This window comes from Ceratotherium simum, chromosome 2 (genome assembly GCF_057802395.1).
Source record: "Ceratotherium simum simum isolate JZ-2026a chromosome 2, ASM5780239v1, whole genome shotgun sequence".
In the NCBI taxonomy this organism is placed as follows: domain Eukaryota; kingdom Metazoa; phylum Chordata; class Mammalia; order Perissodactyla; family Rhinocerotidae; genus Ceratotherium; species Ceratotherium simum.
In genome coordinates this window covers 42,551,428-42,577,717 of record NC_141901.1, presented here as the reverse complement: position 1 = coordinate 42,577,717, position 26,290 = coordinate 42,551,428, and the positions used below count along the sequence as shown (strand labels likewise).

At 45.4% G+C, this 26,290-nt stretch overlaps 2 protein-coding genes across 4 annotated transcripts in view; one reads left to right on the top strand and one right to left on the bottom strand.

Moving 5' to 3' along the window:
- Positions 1-2,346: 2,346 nt before the first annotated feature.
- On the top strand, positions 2,347-5,548 carry LOC101389477 (immunoglobulin superfamily DCC subclass member 3). The gene is made up of 10 exons (XM_087417674.1): positions 2,347-2,748; positions 2,896-3,068; positions 3,373-3,458; positions 3,548-3,616; positions 3,816-3,868; positions 3,960-4,122; positions 4,209-4,397; positions 4,524-4,631; positions 5,326-5,455; positions 5,545-5,548. The coding sequence occupies exons 1-10, from the start codon at positions 2,347-2,349 to the stop codon at positions 5,546-5,548; spliced, it is 1,377 nt and encodes a 458-aa protein (XP_087273800.1).
- Positions 5,549-12,423: 6,875 nt separating this feature from the next.
- GATAD2B (GATA zinc finger domain containing 2B) overlaps positions 12,424-26,290 on the bottom strand; it is a 78,321-nt gene continuing 64,454 nt past the window's right edge. For 2 of the 3 annotated variants that reach the window (XM_004436070.3, XM_087442915.1), the window contains exons 2-11: positions 23,465-23,800; positions 19,038-19,167; positions 18,231-18,362; positions 17,769-17,900; positions 17,147-17,317; positions 16,305-16,620; positions 15,043-15,245; positions 13,979-14,089; positions 13,704-13,821; positions 12,424-13,030 (exon numbers count right to left, since the gene is read on the bottom strand). In XM_004436070.3, coding sequence (XP_004436127.1) covers positions 12,897-13,030; positions 13,704-13,821; positions 13,979-14,089; positions 15,043-15,245; positions 16,305-16,620; positions 17,147-17,317; positions 17,769-17,900; positions 18,231-18,362; positions 19,038-19,167; positions 23,465-23,799 — 1,782 coding nt within the window. In that variant the 5' untranslated portion in view covers position 23,800 and the 3' untranslated portion in view covers positions 12,424-12,896. The remainder of the gene's footprint in view (positions 13,031-13,703; positions 13,822-13,978; positions 14,090-15,042; positions 15,246-16,304; positions 16,621-17,146; positions 17,318-17,768; positions 17,901-18,230; positions 18,363-19,037; positions 19,168-23,464; positions 23,801-26,290) is intronic. The other variant, XM_014791887.2, reaches the window with a different exon arrangement.

Genomic DNA, 26,290 nt, shown 5'->3' with positions numbered 1-26,290 from the left:
TTGATCCAGATGGTGGTGGGAGCCCTTGATGCGTTTGGAGTGGCGCTCAGAGTCGGCCGGTGTTTTCGGCTGGGAGCCGATGCCTGGGTGCAATTCTGGGTGTGCGTATGTGCATGTGTTTTTGCGTATGTGTGCTTGCATGTACATGTGAGTGTGTGTTTGCAAACTTGCATGTCTCCTCCTTGGGGTGAGGATGAAAAAATCTTTGTACCTGAGATGAAACACCCAGGACGACTCCAAATGCAGGACAAGTGGGTAGGAGAGTTTTGTGCCCACAGTGAGGGTCACAGCTGAGTCTATGAGTTGGTGCCTAGCAGAAGACCACAGTGAGACTCACCCCACAGCCTGAAGCCAAGATGCCACAGGTGTCTGTGAGGGGAAGGCGTGCCAGAATCATCCACGAGGGGGCTCCATAGTATAAATAACAAGTGAACCTTGGGCATGCATCAAGGCACCTTCACATAGAATTTCAAAACATCTCTGACAAAATTTCACCAGAGGATGTATAATTTTTAAATTGAAGACTGAAAGGGGAAGGGGGAACTGTTCTGTCTCTGATCTGGAACTGACTTAGAAACTGAAAGCAAAGGGTGGGGATCAGGGCCTGCTCCCTGAGAGCAGAGGAAAGGCCGGGTGGGGTTCCTCTGGCTTCCCTCTTCCCGTTTCCACGAACCATCTGGGGCAAAAGGGCAGGGCATGATGCCGCACTTCCATGATGCTCCATGCTCCTGGCCAAATGCCGGCTATCAGGGGCAGGCACGGGTCCTCCATCCTGCTGCCCCTGAAGGCAGGGAAACGAAGGGCCAGAGAGCTTCAGGCAGGTCAGGAGGAGGAGGGGCAGGTGCTTGTTGGGAGCAGAAGATCGACCAGTGAGCAAGGGTTTTCCAATTGCCTAAATGTCAGGAAAGGAGCTGGGGTCAGTGTAGACTCTTCCCCAGGGACAGGAGCTGGGGACCAAGGCCCCAAACCATTCACTCCTATAGCACAGCCCGGGGCGGGCCTTACCCTGGGGAGGCACCAGGGAAAGAGAATTTCTCAGACTTTCAAGGAGCTCACAGTGGCAGGAGGGCTATCCTGTCAGCTGTTCAGTGCTTCTGCGATTCAGGTTTGAGTCCCATTCCTGCCATCCCTCTGACATTGGACAAGTTATTTAACTTCTCTGACACTTGGTTTTCTCATCTGTAAACCTGGAGAAGTAAAAGTACTTGCCTCACAGGCCATAGTAAGGATTAAATGGGACAATGTGTGTGCGCAGGCTCACAGCACAATGCCTGGCATGCAAGGAGTTCCGCCAGCGATGGCTGAAGTGTCATTACATGGTCCAGCCTCTTCCCCACTTAACAGTCTGACCAGGTGGGACACAGCCTCCTTGGCCAAGGCCAAGACATTCCAGGATATTCCACAGCCTGAACGAGAACTTGTAAGAGGCAGACTGAGGAGTGCCTGGCTCAAAGTAGGCCTTCAATATGAGGTCACAGAACGAATGGATGAATGAATGAATGGATGGATGGATGGATGAATGAATGAATGAAATACTACCTAGGCCTTGAGGAATATTTAGAGATGTGCAAGACTTTATACCAGTCCTTAAGAAACTTTCATTTTAGAGACACAAAATTTTATACGAGAAGTTCTTAATAAAGGACATTTACGAAAGGGTTAAAGATATGTTACAAAGTCTCATAAAATACAAAGTGGCAAAACAAAAACAGGGGTGACAGGATAAAGGAAGACAAAGGCCTGTCTTTCCCTGTTCACAGCTGTACTCCCAGCGTGAGAACTGTGTCTGGCACACGGGAGCCCCCCAGTGATGATTTGTTGAATAACCTAATAAAATGGAAGAGGGCGGCATAAAACGAAGATGCAGGTTAGACCCAAATAGTAGTGTATTTCAAAAAACGTTTACATCCCTCCTGAGCAGCTGAGACACGCTGAGTTCTGAGGGGGGCCTGGCTTCTTTCTGAGGGAAGAGTCTCCTGCCAGCTGTGCGGGCAACTTAGGGAAGGGGACGAGGCCCCTGCTCCTACCTGCCCCACAGGGTGACTCCCAAGGGAAGGTGGGGCCAGTTCACGTTCTGACACTGCTGCAGGCCCACCCCAGGTACACATGGGGGGCATGCTTACACTCTTTACTCTCTCCTCCCCACCAGTTTAACTTGGGGCCTTCTCAGTAGGCCAAAGCTTCTTAGCCCTGATATTTACTGCCATGGGACCTTGGGACAGTCATTTTCTTATCTGTAAACTGGTAATAAAATAGCAGCTGCCCAGCACTGCTCTGAGGTCTGGTTACTTGAGGACAAGAAGGGGGCTCTGGGAGTAGAAGCGTGTACTGGGCGTGGGGGACAGAATGTTGTTTCCTGACCCCTCACCTTGCCGTTTCCACCTCGGAGTGGGATCCCCGCGGCTGCTGCAGGAGCCAGAGATCCTGTCGGGGCCTCAGAATCTGACACAGTGCACCAAACGGCGGTGCTGGAGTGCATTGCCACTGGCCACCCACGGCCACTGGTCTCCTGGAGCCGCCTGGGTGCGTAGCCGCCCCGCCTCCCAGAGCCCAGGCCTTTGCCTTTTCGCAGCCCTGACCCCTCGCCTCCCTGCAAATGGCTGCTCCATTGGCGTGGAGGGCATCCAAGTCCTGGGCACCGGGAACCTTATGATCTCCGACGTGTCAGTCCAGCACTCGGGCGTCTACGTCTGTGCCGCCAACTGGCCGGGCACCTGTGTCTGGTGCACGGCACAGGGCGTCCTACTAGTGCAGGGTGAGCCCCAAGGTCTCGGCAGGGAGGGTCCCGGGGCATCCCATCCCCCCGGTGGGAACCTGGATGGGGAGAGGGGTAGGTGCAGGAGGGGGACAAGAGGCCAGGCCTCATGTGCCTTCCACCTGCCGTTGCCTATCCAGCTCGTCTTCAGTTTGTCCAGTGGACAGTCCTTGTCCAAGCCTCCAGGCAGCAGCGCCATCTTCACCTGTGTGGCCCAGGGTGTCCCTGAGCCCCATCTGATCTGGCTGAAGAATGGGAAGGTGCTGAGTCCTGGGGATAACATTCGGCTGACCCACGACAACAGGTACCCGAGGTACCCGTGTCCCACCCCACCCTGACTGCCGACGTAGGTACCCTCCATTGCTACCTGCACATAACACTCTCTACCTATATCTACTCTCCAAAATCCACAGAAACCCCCTGCAAGTACTCCCATCCATAGGAGGCACTGCCTTGCCTGCTCCACTATAGGTAATGCCCACGCACAGGTGGTGTGTCCTTCTGTGCCGGGGCAGATTTGTGGGTCTCTGAGACAGGCAGCCTCCTTTAGGGCCTCCCCACTGGGGACGGGGCTTGGAGAGAAGGAGCCCCCAGCAACTGTGTGTGTCTTTCCCTAGCACACTGATGCTGGCAGGGGTCTCAGCTGAGGATGAGGCCATCTACCAATGCACGGCAGAGAATAGCGCGGGCTCCAACCAGGCCAGTGCCCACCTGGCTGTGACAGGGGACCCAGAGCCACCCCCACCCCCAGGGGCCTGCAGGCGTTGGCTCTTTCCACCTCTGCCATTCCAGTGTTTTGGGAACCACCACCCTCCAATGGCGACATCATTGGCTATATGCTGCACCTCCGGCCTGTGGGAGGTGGGTGTGGGTGTGTGGAGAGGAATCCCCTGCTCCAGCCCACCTCTGCCCGTGACTGGTGGTGTCCCTGGGCAAGTTTCTCTCACTCTTAGTGACCCCAGACCTTTCTGGACTGTTGCCAGGCCTCTGGCTCTGTGGTCCTCTGGTGCTTCCTTAGGCTCTTCAGCCCCTTTCTCACCCTCAACCTTTCTCATCCCAGCTCCAACTTCTGCAGCCCCTTCCCTGCTCTCCTTTGGAGACCTGGCTGGCCCAGTGAGGAGCTTTGTGCTCACTTTGTGGGGGTGGGGATGTTTGTAGTGAGGGAGAGAGATGCTGGGTTGCCAGGCTGCTCTGCTCCTCACAGCCAGCTGGCTGGGAGCTCCAAGAGGCCGTGGGCAAAGGCAGCTTTGAGCACGTTTTCTCCAACCTGGAGCCTGCCACAGCCTACTCCACCCACTTGCGGGCCTACTCAGCGGAGTGTGCCAGCCAGGACTCTGCCTTCATCCACGCCTCCACGATGGGCAGCAGTGAGTGACAGCCTCCCCAGCCCTTTAGAGCCCCTGGCCCCAGGCGGACAGGGGCTGCCAACCAGCTCATCCCATTTCCTCTGCAGCCCCTGCCGCCCTGGGCTTCTCCACCAAAGTGCTCAACGCTACCTCCGTGCAGGCCTCCTGGGAGCTGCCACCCCAGCTGGGGCCCATCCAGGGCTTCAAACTCTTTCACCGCAAGCTGCCGGCTTCCCGTTTTGAGGGGCCCCTGCTCCTGGCCAGCAGTGTCAGCTCCTTCCTCTACACAGATCTGGGTGAGGCCCTGAACCTCCTTGTAAGCCACTCCTGGGTCCCTGTTCTCAGTGTGGTCTCACCCCAGGCACTGAGCTTCCTGGCCCAGAAAGGCCTGTTTTCCCTTCACCATCTCCTGCTCTCTGCAGAGCCAGCTGCTCTCTATGAGATCAAGCTCCAGGCATTCGATGGCAACGGGGATGGTAAGAGCAGTGCTCGTTTTGTCTCTTTGCATGATGTGCCCCTGGCCACCCCTGGTGAGTGGAGTCCAGTAGGAAGGTAGTAGGCCTCGGGTCAGAGCAGGCCACTCCCATAGAACCCACGGCTGTCAGTCTTCAGGGAGGACGGGGGACTGGGCTTTGCCTCCATCCTGGTCCTCTGACAAATGGCACTGTGTCCAGAGTCCAAACCTGGGTGCTCTTGCAGCCAGGATGAGAGCAGCTTGCTGCCTGGAGTTGTGGTGGGCATCCACGTGGGCGTGGCTGCCCTCATCATTTGCCTCCTCTGCCTTCTCCTGGGCTGGAGACATACGTAGTTACGTAAGGGCCAAGATGGCTAATGTGGAAAACTGCTAAGAAGATAGTCTGCATTACCGTGGCATAGGGCCAAAGAGCAGGAAAGAGCCGTTATCCGTTACTAATCCATTTTACAAATGAGGCGACTAAGGTAGAGAAAGAGAGCCAGTTCTTCTCAGAGCTCTGTGGTACCAGGAGTGGGAGGAGGCCTGCTGGGCTGCATGAAGCAAGGCAGAGAACACTGGGGCTCCCAAGGCAGAAGACAGGTGGCAGAAGCGGGCCAGAGCCAGATCTCTGTCATCCTGTGCACAAGGATGGGGCCCAGCATCTCCATCCCTGGGGAATAAGGAACAGGCTGAAGGGCTGGGGTTGATGGATGCTAAGCCAGAGGGAGGCCTCAGACAGGTCATGGTGCTGACCCTTCCTATCTGGGCAGACTCCTTTGCAGACAGGGGTCCCAAGAGTGCTGGGCAGTACCTCAGACTGCCTCAGACAGATCTGGGGACCATCGAGGCCAGGCTCCGAGTGGAAGGAAGCCAGGGGAGAAGATTGAACTCATCACTCAGGTGAGGGAGAGTCAAGTGAGGGTGAGTGGGTAGGGGGAAGTGGTGTGCTTGAGGCCCTGGGGTTGTCTGACCACCTCCTTCCCCCTCAGGTGACCGTGGAACAGCCCTAGGACCCTCTAAGTTGGCTCCTTCCCAGATGCCACTATATCTGGCCCCACCAAAGAATCTACCTCACCTGTCCCTCTCACCCCGGAGTCAGAAAGAACCAAAGGTCCCTGAGCCCCTCTCCAAGGAGGGGCAAGCCTGACCATAGGGAGAGAGGAAAGGGTATGGTTTCTCTGTTCCTCCTTCTTCCTCAAGAAATGGGGAAATCTGTGTCCTTCTCTCCAACACACCAAATAACCTCAAACTTAAACCAAGCTCAGCTGGGAGTTATCTCCAACCCCGTTACTCCTGCCTCATAATCTCATCCAATACATCCTCTTGATCCAAAAATGGACCTACCCAAAGATACATAGCTTTAAGGGTTCCCCCGAAAGGGGGGAGGCAGGGCTGTCACTACCTCCATTTCCCAACCAGAATCCCTAGTCTGAAATCTCAATTTCTGTCTCATGCCCAAGCTGAGGTCTGACGCAGGGACAGGCAACCTGCATTCCTTGTGGTCTGAGTATGCAGGTGGGCAAAGGGGGTGCTGAGTTGCTTGCTCCCTTGCCCCAACACCATAACAGTCCTGAACACCTGAGCTCACATGAGCTGCTTCTGCGAGCAACCAAATACCCATCTCCCCCTTCCCAGCTCCAAAGCATTGGCTCCTCTTCAAGAGGCATCCCTCCCCATTTAATGTCTATTTTTGAAAGGAGATACTAGTTTGAGTTGGAGTTTTGGTGGCCTTGAATCCCATGTAGAATGAGCACAGAGGCTGTGGAGCACCCCACTCATCTATTCCCCATTCTAGTGTCCAAAGAGCGCCTCTTCCCCACCCCTCCCTCTGCCAGCCTATGGCACCCAGGGCTCCACTGTCCCTCCTCATCCAGATCTACTATACACCCTAAAGCCAAAGCCCCAGGCTCTCCCTCAATCAGCCTCTCCCTCCAGGGCTGTCCAGTATTGTGCCAAGAAGTGGGGAAGGTCTTAGAGGAAGAAAAACCTAGGGCATAGGGGACCCCAAACATTGTTTCCTCTGTGCTCTTGTAGAGCATTGCTAGTACCAACGACATGACTCCAGCAAGGCTGGGCCCTGCCCCTTCACAACTGCTCCTTCTGCATAAGGGGCAGAAACAGCTTTAACTAAGACATGTGGCAGGGGACCAAAGGGTTAAGTACAGCCCCAACTTTCAAGTCCTTGAGGAAATCACATCCTTCTCGGGGTGGGCCTAGTCTAAGTGCTTTGTTGGAAATAAAAAACCAAAATGGAAAAAGTAAATAGGATCTGGTTAATGTTCTGGGTTGAAAGGAAAAAATGGGAGAGTGGGGTGATGAGGTGCTAAGACAAGAGCAGTTCCAAGTCTGAATGTTGCATTCAGATTAAGGAACTATATTCTGCAGTTTGCTAAGAAAAGAGCACTGTGAGCTGTTCCCCACCTGGAGTAACCAGCATGTCACAAAGGATTCAGTTACTGGAGACTAGAGCAATGGGATGAGAAGGGCCAAGGACAACTAACAGACACCTACCTCTCCCTAGGACAGAATGGAGACCCAGCCTCTGGGTTAAATGCCGCCTCTTTCCCAATACCTATAGACTTTAAGTCATCAGGTAACTAAAGTGGGGTCAGTGGCTTCCAGAACATTACTTTCACATAAAGGTGGAGGGGAATGAGAATAAAGAAGTAGGTAGGGGCTTTAAATAATCATCACAATTGAAGGAAAGGGTACACACCAAAGGTACGCCATGACTGTAGGAGTACAAGCCACATAGCTCATCTCCCAATTACCCCCAAAATTCTCCCACCAAACTGCCACCCCTGCCCCCACCAGCCAAGCCACAAGAAACAGGAAAGTTTAGAAACCATTCCTTTCTTTATTAAACATAGCTTGCAAGTGATAAATATTACAAAGTTTTTTTTCTTTTAATCCTTTCTCCAAAAATTAGCTTATTATTTGAATCTGTCACCGCTGAAATGCTCAGCAGCATCTGAAACAGATGGGAGTGTATTTGCCTTTTTGAAAACCAGTTTCTATTGGTCTTAGTTTTTTCATTTTAATTCCCAAACACAATGCAGAAAATTAGAATGAGTTGAAAAAAAAAAAAAAAAGGAAACTTAAAGAGAGCTGTGCAAAAGGGTCTTGTTCCCCTCCCACCCACCCCATTCAGAGAAGGCCATTCCCCATCCCACCTCCCTGCTCCCCACCTCCCACCCCCAATCTATCCTTCCACCTTCACCAGGGCCTCACCCATCATCCTGTATCCTCTCCAGGTTTTACCAGCCAAGAACCTAAAGAGTGTGGGAGTACTCAGCCCAGGCCGTGGGGAAGTTGGGCCCCTGAAGGAGACAGACTGTGAGACAGCTGCCTTTAGGGGGTTCAGATGAGATATGAGGGAAGGAGACAAGATGTGGACTATATCTGAGCTCTCCTATTTTGTCACTAAGAAGATGGGGAAAGTTCTGCATCCTGTAGCTCACAAAGGGTGTAACTAAATAGACCACCAACCTGGGGCATGCACTGGTCAACCACCCTTAAGGGCCCTGTGGGTGCTTGTGAGGTGGGGCTTGGGGCCTGGTCCCTGCCCTCAGATGACTAGAGGCATGAGGGCAAAGACGTCACAAGTCTAACTGATGTCCTAGACATCACTCTGCTGCCTTCCCCATACCAAAAGTAATAGCACAGGCCTGGCAGCTCTCCAAGGGCACTGTCACACACATAACCACTTCAATACTAGTCACTTTGGTTTCCTCCCTGGTTTTTCAGCCCAACACTTCCCTCACCTCAAGTTGTTTTGTTTTGTTTTGTAGGTGGGGAAGGAAGCATAGAATAGAATTTTAAACTTGGTGGCCAGATGATCTCTGCTGTCACTTCACCAATAAGAAAACTGAGACCCAGAAAATTAACTCTATCAAAAGTCACACAGCAAGTTAGTAGGAAAGCTTGGGACTAGAGCCCAGGTCTCCAGACTGTGCAACCACGCCACCCCCCTTTGTATTGTGGTTCTCTTTACTCTCCACAGTCTGGACTAAGAGCCTTAGCTCTCATAGTAGCCCAGCCTCACCCCAATTTGCAAAGCCTAAAACTGTGTGCAGATGGATGTGGCTCTCCCTAGGTGAGACTTTCTCAGGATGACTTGTTAAAATCCTTTCTTTCTATCTTCCCCTGACAATCCACCCTCAAAGGCCCATGAAACTAGGTTCTTTTTTTGGGGGTGGGGGTGGGGTGGGGTGGGGGAAATCCCTTGCATAAGAAAGCTTGACACTGAATTTTGTTATATAGGTATATTGTATATATGCTGATGCAATCAGAGGGGAAAAAAACAGTGCAAATACAATTACAATTCATAATACTTGGTTTCAATGCCCCCAGGAACTGCCCCATTCCTTGGCTACCTCCCAACCTCCAGCACTTCCCCACAGTATCAACCTAATGCTGGGGGGTAGGGAGGGTGGGCACGTTAGGGTAGGGAGTGGGCTCTGCCAAGGCAGTGCTGGTGATCCGGAGGGACTACTCCAGGGTGGGGAGGCAAGGCACAAATTAGGGATGGGTGGTGGGGGAGGTGGCATCTCTAAGGAGGGATGGGGTTAGAGCAGCTGCCAGTCTCAGTGTGCTGGGCCCGGCCCACTCCCCTACCCACCCTCCACAGCCCTGCCTCCCTACCCCCTCCCCTTCCCCAGAAACCCTTTTGCACGGATCATACACAAACGGGCACATTACAAAATGACATAACACAGTTTCACAATATCCATGGCTAGGGCTTTTTTTTCTCTTTTTCATTTTTTTTTTTCTACACAATGTACAATTCCTTTTAAATGGATCAAGAAATAGCTTATATACAGGATGAGTCCTTGTTATAACATCTCGGCAGCAAATATCATAAGCTAATGAAGGTCTTGTTGAGGGGAAGGGAGCCTAGGACTGGGGTGGGGGTGGGGGAGTGTGGAGAGAAGGGTTATGCCTTCTGGAGGAGTGGGGAGAAAAGGGAGTGGTTGGGGAAAAGGAACAAAAGTAAAATATCAAGAAGCATCTTTACAAAGCAGTTCTATAGCTAATTCCTTTTAAAGGGGAAAGGAAAGGTAACCAAAGCAGGAAAACATTAATCTCTGTGTCTTAAAAAGAAAAAATTGTCTACCATACATACATCCAAAAATGTGGAAAAAATACTTATTCAAGGATGAAGTCCAGATGCTGTGGTCAAATGACAAAAAAAAATTGACAAATAAGGACCTCTGTCCCTCAGCTTTACCCAAGCCTTACCACTCATCCACCCATTTCAGGCTTCTAGGGAGTAAGCCGCTGTCCATAAACTACTACTTTTAGAACTCTGGGGATGGAGGAAGCCAGGGAGAACTAGTGGGATCCTCATTCTAGTATTACCCTGAGCTTCAGAGCTCCAGGGGTAAAGGAAACTCTGAACAGAGGGTCTTTCCTCCTATCTTTAGGGCATGAGATTTAGTGTCTATGGGGCCCAAGGCCTGGGGATGGATAGCAACAACAGACTTGGAGGGACACAAGGCAATTAATGATGAAAAAGTAGAGAAATGAGGAAGACAGAGGACAGGGGAGAGGGAGGGAAGGGAGGAGGTGGAAGGCTAACACTTTACCATGATTAGGGAAACCTCACCCCCATCACTAATCCCTGGGAAGGATATAAAATTGGGAAGAGGAGAGGGTAAGAAATCAAACCTCAGTGATTGAGCAAAGGGTCATGGAGCTATACTAGTCAACGAGCAGCCTCTATGTAAATCGACCCTGAGGGAATAAAAATAGGGAAGACTCCACCCTCTCCCCCATTGCCTCAGCACCTGGCAGGCACTCAACTATAGGCTTTCCTTCCCCATCATTCCCCATCTCTACACATCTTAATTCCAATCCTCATTCAAAGGTGGCCTAGCTCCCAGGGAAGGGACTCAGCTCATGGCAGGGACGGCTCCCAGCCAGACGGTATTGCACATTCTCTGTTCCTTACTTTTAATCTCAACTGACAAACTTGGGCACCTCGTACCTCTGAGCACCTCTGAGCTGGGGGTGGGAGACATAACAGAAATGGCACTTCATCAGGGGGGCGGGGGGGAAGAGGCTAGACAGACATGCCACAAGGCAAGATGACTTGTAGGAAAAATATTAAAAAAAAAAAAAAGCTTCCAATTTCGTGGAAGAGAGAAAAGCAAAAGCAAACGATTTATCCGTGCTTTCAAAGCACAGAGGGCAAAGAAAAGATGTAAGAATATATCTTTTTATATATATATATAATTTTAAAATAATCCCAGACCCAGTTCCATTAACCCCCCTCCCTCTCCCACCACTTACAGTCAGGGGTACCACATTCCCCAGAAAAATACTCGATACGACCCCATCACTACCTGTTACTAGCATCTAGCTTCCAGATCATTTCACCACTGGGGGAGCCCAGACACAGGCTGCATCTCTGCTCCTTTATTAAGTGCTCAATGAATTTGGGGGAAGGGAGGAAAGAAAAAAAGCCAGGAAGGCCCGTAGGGCCAAGTATAATCACCCACAGTGGCTCTGGGGTATGGGGAGTAGAGGCCAGAGTGGGGGGAACTGAGCCTGATTCCAGCTCCTTCTCCCATCCCACCCCAAAACTTTACGGAGAAGATTTGCAGTTTGTGTGTGTGTTAATTTTAAAAGTGCCTTTTACTTTAAAAAAACTATTTAATTTTTAAAAATAAAAGGGGGAACTTCCCCAGGTGGCTTTCAAGGGCAAAATGTTAAACTCCTCTTCACACTTCTCTGCTGTGAGTGCCCCTTCCTCGCACTCTGGCAGCTTCTAGAGCTGGAGAGGCAGGTGGGTGTACACTATGAAGAGAGCAGAAACCCCTACCTTTACAGGGCTTCCCTTACCTCAAAACATCCTGGTCCCCTCCCTCTTCCCCCATGGTGTGGGCAAATAGGATGCTCATCTCCCCAGTCCCCAGAACAGCAACATTGCACAATTCAATTCATTCTCTACATTAGTAGCGCTTAAGAAAAAAATAAAAACAAACAAAAAAAGCAAAATTAATAGAATTCTGGGGGGAAAAAGACAACAACTACTTTTACAGCAGAGGTCCAAAGTTAGCTTTGACGTGAGTTGTTTGGCTTTGAGCAATTGGTTCTATAGTTAGTGCGGCAGGGTCAGGGCAGGACTCCAACCTGATTAGTGCCCTCATTCTCATCTCCTGGCACACAGAGGGTAAACGGAGAGACAAATGTGAGAGTCTCAACAGTTGGGAGAGAAAGCCCTTCTTCCTTCATTTCCTCCCTTTGTCATTTCACTCACTCATGCCCATTCCAACCTCTAGGATACCTAGCAAACTCAGGCTGGGAACAGCCATTCCTCTTTATTACAGACAAGGCTGTGGTTACTGGGGGCAGATTAAGATTTAAAAAAAAAAAAAAAAAAAAAAGTGGGGGAGAATTTTACAAAAAAAATAAGATAAAATAATTTTGGGCTAGTTGGCTTGGAATAGACTCCCATATCTCCAATGGGGTCAGGAGACCAATCTTACTCCCCCAGCATCCAGAAGGCCAGGACCTGGTCTCAGTCCTCCTTGGCTCAACATTATGCTCATCATCTTGCCCTTTTCTCCCCCTTCTCTATGGGTCAATTCCAGGGTGGTTAAGTTTTAAAGCTTTTCCATCCAGGCTCTTTCCCCTCATTCTTAGAGCCCAACTTCAATACTAAACACTGCCTCTCAAACTGTCCAGCCCAGAGACATCCACAGTTGGTGTGCTATTCCTCCTTGTTTGATGCCACTACCTGCCCCCCACCCCGGACTAAGTGCATTAAAAACTTCTGCCCCTAACACTCCCAGTCATGTTCTACTTGGCAGTCAGGGACCCTACTGCAATGCTCCTATCATTTAACTGAATGTCATTTGTGTTTACAAAAAAAAAAAAAAAAGACGAAAAGAGAAAAAGAAAAATACTGGGGGAAAATAAAAAGGTTTAACCGTCTACTGAACAAAGGGAGGACACACAACATCATTAAAAATGATAATAATAATTATAGCATAAAAACAAACTTTAGAAACACACGTCAGAGGGCTTAGATTTCTCCCCAGGACCTCATTCTGACCTCTCTCAGAGGCAAAGATCCACCTCACTGTTAAAGAAAACCGAAGAGAGAAGACAGAGCGTCAGAAGAACAGATCGCAGCAGTGTGAAATAAAGGGGAGGTGGCGGGGCAGGGCGTGTGTTTTCTTGTTGATTTCTATTGTTTGTCTTCTGTTTTTCTGTTTTGTTTTCCGTGTATGGTAGGCACCAGTACAGGCACTGCATGCGACGGAAGTTGGGAGCAATGGGAGAGGAGAGGGGTAAAGGATTCAAGGTTGGGCCAGTACAAGTGGAATAGGCGTTATTTCTGTCCACTGATGGACTGCGATATAGACCGGGGAGGGATCATGTCTAAAAGGTATTCCCGCTGTCGGTCTGCCAAACTGGGGGCTTTGTGTCCTCCGATGCCAGTGTTCAAGTATGCAATGTTGACACCTAGACCCAGGAGACAAAAGTGGAGGGCAGGTATTAAAAGAGGAAATGACACCTTCCTCTGCACTACTCTGGGGCTGCAGAGTTACAGGTGGGGAGGAAACATCATAAGTTGTCTACATTTGTCCAGACTCAGTTAAACTTTATTTCAGTAGCAACTATCCCTCTACTTTCAAGCTTCCGGGAAAGAGATCTTCCTGAAACTTCAATCCTACCAGGAATAATGAACATGGTCTTGATGGTATAGGAGAGTCAAAAAAATAGTGGTGAGAGGAAAATAATCAAGACAGAAAGATGGAATCATTGAATCTGCTTTGGTTTTGGGGCTCCTGACTGTGGAGAAGCATTCCTGGATCATTCAAACAGGACTAGGACAGCTGACCCTGCTGTTCCAGCCAAATGATATCAACAACCACACGCCCACCAAGGGGCATGTCAGACATTAAATATATAATGGCAGAGACTGTGTCATTTTCACCACCAAAACTCTAGTGCACTGTGCCCGGCATATAATATGAATTTAGCAAACATCTGCCGAATAACAAGAGTGAAGGGAGTAAGGCCTAAAGAAAGAGCAGAAAACAAAAGAAGGAACAATTCACCTAAAGGGGCTGCTAAAGAATTATGTACTAACTAGTTGATCCCTGAGAAAAGTTCTCAGATCAACCCTTCTTACCTGGCATTCCAAGGAGGCCACCTGGCACAGACAGCTGGGGTGCCTGTGCAAAGTTGGAAAGCATGGAACGGGCAGATGTGGGTATGCCACGCTGGAGGCTGCTTTGGGGCTGTGGAGCCTGCAATGATGAGGGGACAGTTGATCACAACTTTGCCATGATGAAAGGTTTAAGGAGGAGGTAAAGATATGGGAGTACAGAAGAGCAGTATGATATCCCACAGAAGAAAGGACAAGTTGCAATAAATGGCTGACAAACTGTTGAGAGAAATCCTCACCTGCCGAAGCGTATGATGTCTCATTATGGTCTCTTGTTTACTGACACTGGACACAGCTGGAGCCGTAGTGGGGGAGAGTGCTGCCTGCTGCTGTAATCGCTGTTCAATTTCCTGTTGGGAGTCATTAGGTCAAGTTGGGCAGAACAGCAGCCAATTTCCTAACCAGAAAACCTAGAGGTCTTCTTATTTTTAATGCTGCCAGCTAGTTGGAGGGATATGGAAAAGGCAAAAGAGTTTGGTGGGGTAAGTGCACTAAGATCTCTGGGTACAAGTAGCCAACATGCGTCACTGATTAATGGATCCCTCTCTCCAGGAAAGCTGGCTCTCAGAATTTGGCTGGAGATATCTGGGTGGCAGCAATGAGCTAGCTGACTGATGTAATTAAGGCTGCTAAGCTGAGTTACAAAGGTTTTATTTTTGACTCCTATCTACCCATTTTTCAAAAGGTCCATGATGCTACCCAAAGTGGTCTGATAGGTGGTGGAGTAGAAAATGGGAGAGAAGAAAAGGATCTGAGGTTCCCAACACATTTTCCCCTTTCCAAGATATTCTCATTCTATTAATACTATAGGAGATGTTCACACACTCTAGCACCATTAATTTTCACTGGGCTACTTTATAATCTACCCTTTCCTTTGTGATATCTTTGTCAAATATGAACTGCAGATTATTACTTCTCTCAAAGAGATTTCTGGTACAAATACAAATCCTTCTCACCAAAATCCATTTGTTTGAGGAGGAAATGAAGTCAAGAATAGAGTGATTTCTTTAGTGCTATTAGGGAAAGCCAAGAGTCTCAAGCCTTCTGTCCTTTTCCCTTAACCTCAGCCATATGTCACTATGCTCTTACCCAATCAGAATTACTCAAAAGAAAATGGGAAAGATGGAATGGTAGGGAGAAGAAAAAGAAACCCAGGCCTCCAGGTTCTAGGAACGCAGATCCAGAAACCCAGATCACCAGGACTGTGGGGATCACATACACAATTTTCTAAAATAGAAAGAACTACCTTTTGGGAAAACCCAACTTGGGCAGGTAGCTGGTGAGAACAAGTCACAATTTTTACCTGTTCCTGCTGTAGGGCTTTAACAAAAGCATTTTTCAGCCGGTTGGTGTGTTCAGCCTTTAGAGCCTTCTTCTGGTTGGAGGTCATACACTGCTCACATAGAATCTTACCATTCTTCTCTTGCTTCCAGTGAGGGGTGAAATCTGTGCGGCACTGGGCACAAACAAAGGGTTCGACCCGCAGAAGTGAGGCACAGCTTTTGCCTAGATGCCAACAAAAAGGATAATCAGTGGTTTCATATTTTCTCCCTATCTCCTCTGTTTCTCTTCATCAAATGAATCTTTTTCCAGGAATTTATTCTGTTGAATTAAGAAAGAGACTCTACAAAAAGAGTACTCTACAATTTATAAAATATTTTTATTTCATTTGATTCTAACAACATCACTTTAGGGAATTCAGATAGTACCATCCCCATTTACAAATGAGAAAACTAAGTCTAAGAAACATAGCTCCTAAATGACAAAGCTGGAACAAGAACCCAAATTTTCTGATTTCCTATTATATTACATTGAGAAGAAAATATGTGTCAATTCAGAGTCAAAGGACTCCATCTAACTCAGCCGATAGTTTTGCTTCTTAGCATCTCTTTACCTCAGACTGCACTTATTCTTGTCATATACATTTATAATGTTTAATTATCAGTGTCTGAATTATTCACTTTGTGATATGGGTATAGCCAATACTGAGCCCTTTAGGTACTTTCCTCTACTGTCACATATTCCCCTAAGTCCTTATGTTTGGAAATTCATGCAGAATAACTTCTGTACAGTATATTCTGTACAGTGTTAATACTTTATAGTCTGGTTCATTGTTGGTTTACAGCTTTTATGTGGTCATAGTTATCTCCATCAGTATGTCTATTTTCTCAACTGCAAGCATTCAAATGGCAGGGACTAAATAAAATAATGCAGCACAATGCCACACAAATACTGACATGAAAAATAAGAGTTCCAGTCATCAAATCATGCATGACTCATGCTAGGTACCATTCAAAAGAACTAAACAATATACTGTAAAAAATATACAAGATATACAAAATACACAATAAAAATATTAAGCCTAAGATATACAGACACACAAAAAGCTTTTCTGATATGTTGCTCCCAAACAGCCTCTGGATCAGGGATGGAAGGTGGTTTGGCAATAGTAAGGAGAGATGATTTATATATTACACAATACCCTATAATACTCTGCCCATGTCAATCAGGCTCGGCAACCTCTTGGCCTTAGATAAAAAGACTGACCAGAAGAAGTAGCCTTACCTTGGCTGTCGATGACACTCTGTACAACTTCTTCCAAGCCTACCATGTAGATGAACTCACTATTGGCTGCACTAGGCAGGAAGTGAAGCAAGGGAGCAGGAGGTTTAGGGGGTGGAATCTCCAGGAGTGTCTTTTCCAGCTGTTTACGAAGAGCCAATTTGGCTGCAGCCTGTGAGTTGGCAGCATCTGTTATGGCGCTGGGGCTAGGAAGCGGTGAGGACACTCTGTTCACGGTCCCTGGCTGGATATGGGAGGCAAGGTTCATATAGATGGCAGAGGAAGTTGTGCGCTGACAGGGAACAGAGGAACTTGACTGCTGAAATAGATTGAGTATAGGGGTCAGTGATGGTATCTGGGAGAAAAGACCAATTCTTGCTTCCGTGGCAGAGAACACGATCTGATCCTAGTTTGGACTACTTAGCTTCCCAAAAACTCAGGAAAAGGCAGGAGGTATCCAACTTCTTCATTGAAAAAGAACTCTGGTACGTAGGAAAGGAGAAAGATAGTGGCTATGAGCTAAAACTGCAAAGAGAAAAATAAGGATGGGGATGCTTTCTGTTATACATCCTTATGCTTCTTATTCCCTAGCTCCCTCCATCTCTTTTTTTCTAGGCAGATTTTAGCTTACTGCTGCTCTGCTGTATAACTTGTCTTCTCCACTACTATTTTCAAATAATTCTTCAATGCTTCTACTTTTGATATTACTGTCAAATCAAGCTCCAACAAAATTACCCTTATTGTCTCAGAGTTTCTTTATGTCCAAAAACTTAAAATCTATGGTCCTTTTAACAGGGAAAGCAAATAAAGGATTCCTCTGTCTCCACATTAGGGCTCTCTCTTACCGGCTGGTAATTGATGGCAGGATTCATATTGGGTGTTGTCGTGCGTACAAGGCCAGGCTTAGGTGGGCCCCGCTGACCCTGTAGCTGGGCTGGGTTTGGTGCAATAACACGTTGAGACATCAACATGTGTGGGAGGGTGGTACTGGTCGCTGAACGGATGACACTGTGACCCTGAAAGTGAACAAGAGGAAAAGAACTAGTCATAGGTGGTAAAACGTCCCTCAAAATGCTAAAGAGGAAATACTGCCTATAATACACAGCTGAGTAGAAACAGAGTCAGACTTAGTAATTTTGTCTAATGATCTATGGGATGAATCTACCATCACGGTAAACCCTGATAAATGGCTAGGAATTTCCTGGCTTTTTTGGTATAAGCTATCTAACCCTATATGGAAAAGGGCTAAGCTGGAAACCTTTAGAGAAGAAAAACTACAGTGGAAAGATGAGGGTTATTCATCCTTCTACGCAGACTAAATTATGCCATAAAGGACCAACAGGACTATCTGTAGTAATAACCTCTCTATCATGGCTAGGTTCTTCTGTAACCTTCATAAAAGCCAAAAAAACAGAGATAGAATAAACAAGGCCCTCTAACACTAAGATCCTACTATGTGTGACATACCTGTAATGTTCTCAAATTCTGAGGTTCGACCCCTTGGGCCCCAGGCCGGGAGGGAAGCTTGGAGAGGCCCTGCTGTCCCACATGGGCAGGAGATGGCTGAACAATAGATGCTGCATTCTGTACAACTGGAGTCTGGGGGAGAGAAGAGAAAATGAGACAGTGGAAAAGGCTAATAATCAGAAGTAGAAATATGGTACACTTTTAGACTTTTAAAATGTTTTGTCAGTGAAAGCTCCTGTTGACCAGGAGGAAAATTGAGAAAAATGGAATCAAGGTTTTCTTGATTAAGGCCTAAGATTAAAAAAAAAAAAAAAAAAAAAAAAAAAATCACTATTCTTAGATACTAAAAACCATGCAACCCAGAGAAAAATGAGCCACCCAGCTGAACCTACCTGGGGTAGCCCATTCTCAAACCAGTTTTTCTCTCCTTACCCCTAGTGCCTTATTTCTAGGGCACATTACCTTCTGGACCACGTTCTCTTTCTGTAGCTGGCTCTGTCTCAGCTTCTTTAACAGCACCAGTCGGGCTTCTTCCAATCGTAGCTCATCCCTCAGCTGCTTGATGAGCTGCTGCCGTTCCTCAATGCCTTTCCCCTAAGGAAACATAGACTGTCAGTTATGGTAGCAGGCACCCAGAGTCCCTTCCTCCAAGATGATCTCTTCTTTCAGGTCTGAAACCTTCATCTTCTACAAGAAGCAGAAGCGGCGATGGGATTATCTTTGTGTCCCTGGGGTCTGGCATAGTGCCTGGTATTCAGTAGGTACTCGAAAAATGCTTACAGAATAAAAGGAGAGACCACATATAAATGCTACTCAACTAGATGCCCGGCAAAAGAGAAGAATGGCTAAAGGGAGACACTGCTTTCCCTTAAAATAATGTTTCTAAATCTTTTTAGCCATGTTTCCTCTAAATATACATAAAAACTTAAGAATCCCTCCATACTCTGAGACCCAGGACAAAGTGTAGAATGAATCCTTCTAGCCAAGAGTTTACTTTATGTGACTTGAATTATGTTTTGTTTTCATTTTCCAAAGATAAGTTATACTGAATATGTTTTTTCAAACTACCTTCTCCACTTGATTCTAACAGTTCCCTCTAAAAGGGCATGCCTTGCGGTTGAGAACTACTTATACAGAGTCTGATCAATGGGTATTTAGATCCAAAAAGTAAACCATAAAAAAACAGAACTGGGACTCTTAGGCAATTAAAGAGAATAGGAGGAGCAAGAAATGAAGAAAGAAATCTACTTTTTTTTTTTTTTTTTTTACCTTAAACATCTCTAGGTTGGCTGCTTTGAGTCTCTCTTCCATTCGGGAGCTGGAACGGGGACTGGAAGCCTCATTATCAGACAAAACAATGATGTCTGGGGAGGGAGTTAGCCTTCCTCGGTCTGGCTCACTAGACAAGAAAAGGAAAAATAAAGGTATTTCCAACAGTGAAGGTTCATAGAAAAGTTAAGAAAACTTCTTTTCTACACAGAACAAACAAATCCAAGGGAACACAGGTCTGTCCCAATTCACCCAGGGAAAAACAGAGATATGCAAATCCTAGAATAAAGAAGACACCAAGATGTAAGTGATGACAAAACCTCAGCAAAAGTACTTTTCTCATCTAAATCCCTTACAGAGGATGCAGGGACAAAGACGTTAAACTGGCTTAGAAATGGGAATAAGAGATGAGTGTTCTATCACACTGATTTTAATCAAAATTTTAAATGCTTTCCCTATTACCCTCACTCTCCTTTGGGTTGTCTCATTAGTTATGTAAGAGGTTCAAGAAGGAAATGGCTAGCTTGACAGGGGAATAAGGGCAAAGGCAGTGAGCCTAGTTGTCCAACCCTGGGACAGATGATATGTTCGTGGCTAAGGAAGCAGCTCATTATACCGATAACAACATGGTTCTGGCTATCTGAGGATTTACAAGAAAGGTGGTTATGTAACAACTCCAATGATAGTCTATCCCATCAAGAGTTAAGGCAAAAGGTACTGCTGTCAATGGTCTGAGGGAATGGATAGTGTCAAGTATAATGTCTACAGCCTTCTGGAGGACTGAAACTCCAGAACTAAATATATGGAACTTGCATCTACTTGCCAGAGTTATACTTATCTTGCCTCAGAAAGAAACTTTCCAGATATTACTTTGAAATCTATATCTTCCACACTGGCTCTCCCTATTCCCAATCCTATTTATTAGACAACCCTAGTTTTGGTCTTTCTGGGGCTAGCCTTAAAAGCATCATACTTGTTTCTCTAACATGAGGAAAAATGGCACTCACGCTTAAGACCTAGATAACAAGAATCCTGGAAATTCTATTTGCCTTAGGTTCCCAAATCAATGACCATATCTTTTAACTCTCCTCTCATTCCTTAACTCAAAGTTATCTTCCCAGATCCTACTTCCTTGAGATCTTCAGTGTAGTCAGCAGTATACAGGTCTAAAGCAATGTGTTCTTAGGTCTTATTTAAACATGTAACTCAAACCCTCAATATCCACAGATTTTTAGCCCTGAGGGCCTCTCTACCATTTCTCAGGACTTCTTGTCTCAGCTGCTGTTGGGACATGGATGCCTTGTGAACAACGCACCCTGGATGGTTGGGATAGGCATTCAATTTCTCAACAGGATAAAACTAAGTTACTAAAATCACCCAAATTTAGCTGAGGAAATAGATTAGGGGGACGGGGTTATAAGAACAACTATCTTAGGGCCGGCCCAGTGGTGCACCGGTTAGGCGCGCATGCTCCGCTTCAGCGGCCCGGGGGTTCGCAGGTATGGATCCTGGGCACGCACCGACACTCCGCTTGTCAAGCCATGCTGTGGCAGCGTCCCATGTAAAGTAGAGGAAGATGGGCACAGATATTAGTCCAGGGCCAATCTTCCTCAGCAAAAAAGAGGAGGATTGGCATCAGATGTTAGCTGAGGGCTAGTCTTCCTCACAAAAAGAAAAAACAAAAGAATGACTATCTTGAGAACTGTTAAGTTTGTCTGGACTACTCTATGACCACTGGTCACAGACACAGCAAGCGGAGAATGTGGGCTTAAGAAAAAGAAGCCACTAGAGGGAGAAAAAAACCTTTTACTTTCTAACCCCAAGCTCCCAGCATCACAGTCAGCTGTAAATAAAGTGTTTGCATTATTTTTTTTGGTGATTTTATTTACCATTTCTATATTCCTTCATTCCCCCCACCCCCACCCCCAATCCCTAACACTAACATTGGATGAACAAGTTTGAGATCTAGTAGATTTCTACTTCTACTTGATTCTCCAATGTTTACATCAGCAGTCAGGAGCTCTTTTCATTCTGGTCCTGGCTGGATACATATATCAGATTATTTCTAAGTCAAGGAATTCTTTCTTGCTCAAATGAGTGCCACCGTTTAGGGACTGCCCAGCAACAAGATAGGCAGAGACATTCCTGCATGAAGATTTTGGAATTGAAGGGCATTTATCAGGAAGGTGGATCTGAGAACAACTCTAAATGACATTTTATTCCAAGATATAATCAGACCCACATTAGATACACAGCATACCTTGTAAGGCAAAGCCCAAGTTAAGTTTCATTCCTCATTTTTTTTCTTCCTTTTGACCTGGGATTCTGGTTTCATTTATTAAACTTTCCAGGGACAGAAATTATTTTGCTACTTTCCCCAACATATCTATGATTTACAATATTTGGTGTTCTTAAGTATGAAACCCTATCTGTTAAGAGAGAGATTATTAAAAGCCCAACTTGCTGCTGACATCACTTGTGACTCAGACTGGCAGATTCCCAGAAGCTATAAAACTCCTAATCCTTACCCAGTAGTAAAAACAACTAAACAGAAAGAAAACTGCCGTCTCTCTCTAGCATTCCAAAACATAAGTAGTATTGGTTTCACACATATCTTATTTCACAGATATCATAACTTGATGGCAACAAAAAAAAAAAAGATATTGAGGCAATTATGATATGGCTATCATGTCAAGAGTTCTTCCTTTTTTCTGCTTTTAAATTCTCTCCTCCTTTTATCTATATCAAAGAAACCACTGTTCTCCTTGCTGAGCAATCTATCAATCTTGTTCATTCTTATAAAAAGCTTGGGGCTAAGTGGAAATAGCTGTTGGTATACCTGGTAAAAGGGGAGAAGAGTAACAGGGGCCAATAGGGTCTATTTTTCCATGTAGAATGGGGATCTAGATGGTTTACATCAAGCCTCTTTTCCTGGAGACCATTAAAAATAGGTCCCAGTTTCCAAAGGATCAAGTTTCAAAAGTTCATCCCTCTAATATAAAATTAAACACAATGGTAGGATTTTCAGGGTAGTCTGACTTTTTAACACAGAATTTATCTGCGATATAGTACAATTCCAATCACACTAATGAGATCTTACCAAAATGTTTAACAATGCTTCTATGAAAAATGCATTTTCAGTTCCAATTTGGGATGTGAGGAATCCACCTAACATTTCTCCTCTTCTTCCTTCCCAGTGAAGTAGGATTAGTTCTTTGCTCCAGAAGGGTAAGGGTGATTATGGGGTAAGTGTGTTGCTCAGGTGCATGATCTCTTTCATCCACTTTCTTTTTTCCCCAAAGGATCTAAGGATTAATCTACTTTTATAATACTCTGCTGATACTACCTATAGCTTCCAGGGATTTTTCTCCTCTTCCAGGACCTCTAGGGAATTTATCTGAAGTTTCCAAAAGGTTTTTAATTCTATTACCAAGAATAATGTTCCCTCACTGGGTGTGGTTTAAAAAATTATCCTGGGACAATACTAGTAAGTAAACATTAAAAGGTAAAGAAAGAAACCCAGGTAAGGTTATAATCTTTCCTTCCTTTCTTCTTTCTCCATCAGTCTAGCTTCTTAAAGATCCTGCTTTGGATAGTCCTAGGACAAAGTCAGCAAGGTCAGTTGGGAGGCAACTCAACGCTAAAGAGTAACTCTCATGCCTATCAACGATTTCTGAACCATTAATAAACTGAATGTCCTCAAAAGCTAGGGTTGTCTATACTGTGATTCACTGTCTAGGCAGGCTCTATCCTCAACCAGCTTTATGTCCCTCTTCTTAGTGTGTGCTCCACAGTTTCAAGTACTCAACCTTGACAGACACCAGAAAAAAGGCCTGTGAAAATGTGTGCTAGGGTGTTTATGTGTGGGAGAGAGAGAAAGAGAGCACACTCATGAGTGCACGTGTACAAGTGAATGTGTACGCATATGTGGGGGTTGGGGAGAGTGGAACAAAACAAGAATGTAAAGAGTGACCACACGAAGATAATTTCCTTGTTGACATAAGAAAAGCTGGTCCCACGCTTTTTGATGTAATAAAAGCTGGTAATAAACAGATCCTAAAACTCCTGAAATGATGTGAAGAAAAGACTGTTTTCCCCTCCTAAAATGGCAATAAAATTAGAGTAAAAGTGCATATTAACTCACTTCTAATTGGGGTTTCAGCTGTATAGTGTCTCCTTTATCCAGAAATGACCACTTTATTTTAAGGGTAAGAACTATGATTCTCTGTATGCTAAGCAAATTTTTGAGGCACCTAGTTTCATTTGGAAATGAGAGGAATTCATGGTCAAGCCAGATGGCACAGATATGTTTCTTTCAAGAAGCTTTAGGATGAAAAACACCCTCCTCTCACTGGAACTCATTCCATTTTCATAGGCTTAGTTTATGAGAAGACCCTATCCCTGGAGGCAGCTGAAATGAGCCATACCTCCGTCTAGCACTCATATCCACAGGCTCATCATTGATGTTTTCTTTGCCTGGTCTTCCAGCAGTCCTGTTGTCTCCATGAGGCCTGAGATTCCCATTGAGTTTCTCTTCATAGCCCTTGATACCACTGCCATCCTGTTTGGTGGGTAACTCATGTGGCACCTCAAGATTTGCCAAATCCTTCCGTTTGAGCAGTGCCAACATTTTCAGACGCTCCATGGCCTCATGCCCCTCCATTTTGAGTCGCTTGGCAAGGACATCATCTCTCTCATCTGCTGGGTCCAAGCTCCGCTTCAATAGATTCAGGCGAAGAGCATCTTCTGTCATTCTATCCATCCTATGGAAAGAAAAATATAAGTGAGACCAGAATAAAGTTCCTTAAATATTCCATAAGGAAAGAAAGTGGAGTGGCAAAGGTATTAAGAAGAATCATAGATATATACATGTAAGTTCAAAGTTAACTGACCTAACTATACTATAGTATAGTATAGTAATATATACTATATTACACTCTACATCTTCCTAAAACATCTATATATTAAAGGAGATTTCTCCACTCAACCTCAGCAGCGAAAGTGAACTTCACTAAGGTCCTTACTGTATTGATACTTGAAAACCAAACTCCACATTCACCTGGACAATCCATTAAGAGCCTACATCTCTCAAAAAATAAACATTCCTTTGTGACTGGCTTTTGTGCATGTATGCTGAAAGTCAGTTGCTTTGGTTTTAACTCTAATACTAAATTCTTCTCCAGCAAAATATTCTTTTATTAATGGGAAGTTCCTCAGGTCACCCACACATATCTTTAATTGGCATATCTTACGGATGGAGAAATATGAGAAAGATGAATTAGATAAAGAGCATCTAACAGGAAGCCTCAGTTGTCTGGATAGAGCAAGGATTAGAGGGGCTCATTGTTATTTGCTCTCAATTCTATACAGATACAGATTCAATATCTTAAGATACATGGCTTTGCTTAATGATGAACTCAGATGCTTAAACTAAAAGATAATATTTTCCCTACTCATGTAGCAAAATTATTAAAGGCAAGCTAATTATCATTTTCCCTTCTCACTTGGATTTTTTACACTAACAAAATCTAAATGGAGAATTTCTCCAACACTTTTAAATCCAGGGTGGTTTTCTGGGTAGGAAGTATCAATGAGGCACTGGAAAGAAAATTTTTTTAGTCATAGAAACAGATTCAAACTGCTACTTACTTATACAAGGTCAAATTTTTTTTTTTTTATAATTTTATTTATTTATTTATTCCCCCAAAGCCCCAGTAGATAGTTGTATGTCATAGTTGCACATTCTTCTAGTTGCTGTATGTGGGACGCGGCCCCAGCATGGCGGGAGAAGCAGTGCGTTGGTGCGCGCCCGGGATCCGAACCCCGGCCGCCAGCAGCAGAGCGCACGGACTTAACCGCTAAGCCAGAGGGCCGGCCCAAGGTCAAATATTTAATACGTTACTTTACCTCCCCCAAGTCTCAATTTATCTGTAAAAGTGGGCACTTAGAAAGTGCTTAATAAAATTTAATTTCTATACTCTAGCGCTATGACTTCCATACCTAAGATATGAGATCAGGCCTGATAATTCATAGACTCAAGTAGAAGGACAGAGAAGACTATCCATGTTAATTGGTGCTCCTGCAAATAAAAATATCTATGTGCCTGAGGCATCTTCCTTTCTACAGTGCAGCATAAAATAAGAGCTATTTGATTCTTTTCTGGTTATAATGAAAAGAGTACCCAACGAAAGAATTTCCAACAAAAGGAAACAGATCTTTTGGAGACCAGAGAAAAGTCAGAACCCAGATCTCTGAATTTTTGGGTAATGTCCAGATCTCTGAATTTTGGGGTAATGTTTCTTAATTCTCTCTCTTTTTTAAAGAACAGCTTTATTGAGATATAATTCACATATTATACAACTCACCCATGAAAAGTGTATATATCAATGAAACCAGTGATATATCAATGAAACCATTAGTATAGTCACAGGACTGTGGAACTATCACCAATCAATATTAGACCATTTTCATCATCTCCCCCCTAAAAAACCCATACCCATTGAGAGTCACTTTCCTTCCCCTCTTCCATCTCTCTGCCCTACTAATTACTTTCTGTCTCTAAATTTGTCTATTCTGGACTTTTTATATAAACAGAATCATACAATGTGTGGTCTGTTGTAACTGACTTCTTTCACTAGGCATTATGTTTTTAAGGTTCATTCATGTTGTAGCATATATCATGACTTCATGTCTTTTTATGGTCAAATTATATTCCATTATGGATATATCATATTGTGTTTATCTATTTATCAATTGATAGACATTTGTTTTTTCCCCACTTTTTGCTATTATGAATAATGCTGCTGTGAACTTTTGTGTACAAGTTTTTGTGTGGACATGTTTTCAATTTTCTTGGGTATATACCTAGGAGCAGAATAGCTGGGTCCTATGGTAACTCTCTGTTTAACATTTTGAAGAACTGTTAGGCTGTTTTCCTGAGTGGCTACACTATTTTACATTACCACTAGCAGCGTATGAGGGTTCTAATTTCTCCATATCCCCTCTTTTAACAGCTTCGGATATGAGACATATTATAGCATATATAAATATTCCTTAGCTATACATCTCCCAAAGATTTGTTATTTTGACATGTGTTACTTCTGAAGTGGGTTTTACCTCTGAAAAATACACCCAGATGGAATGACTGGAAAGTTCAATGCTACAGAACATCAAAAATTAAGCCCTGGGCCGGCTCTGTGGCTTGGCGGTTAAGTGCGTGCGCTCTGATGCTGGCGACCCGGGTTCGGATCCCG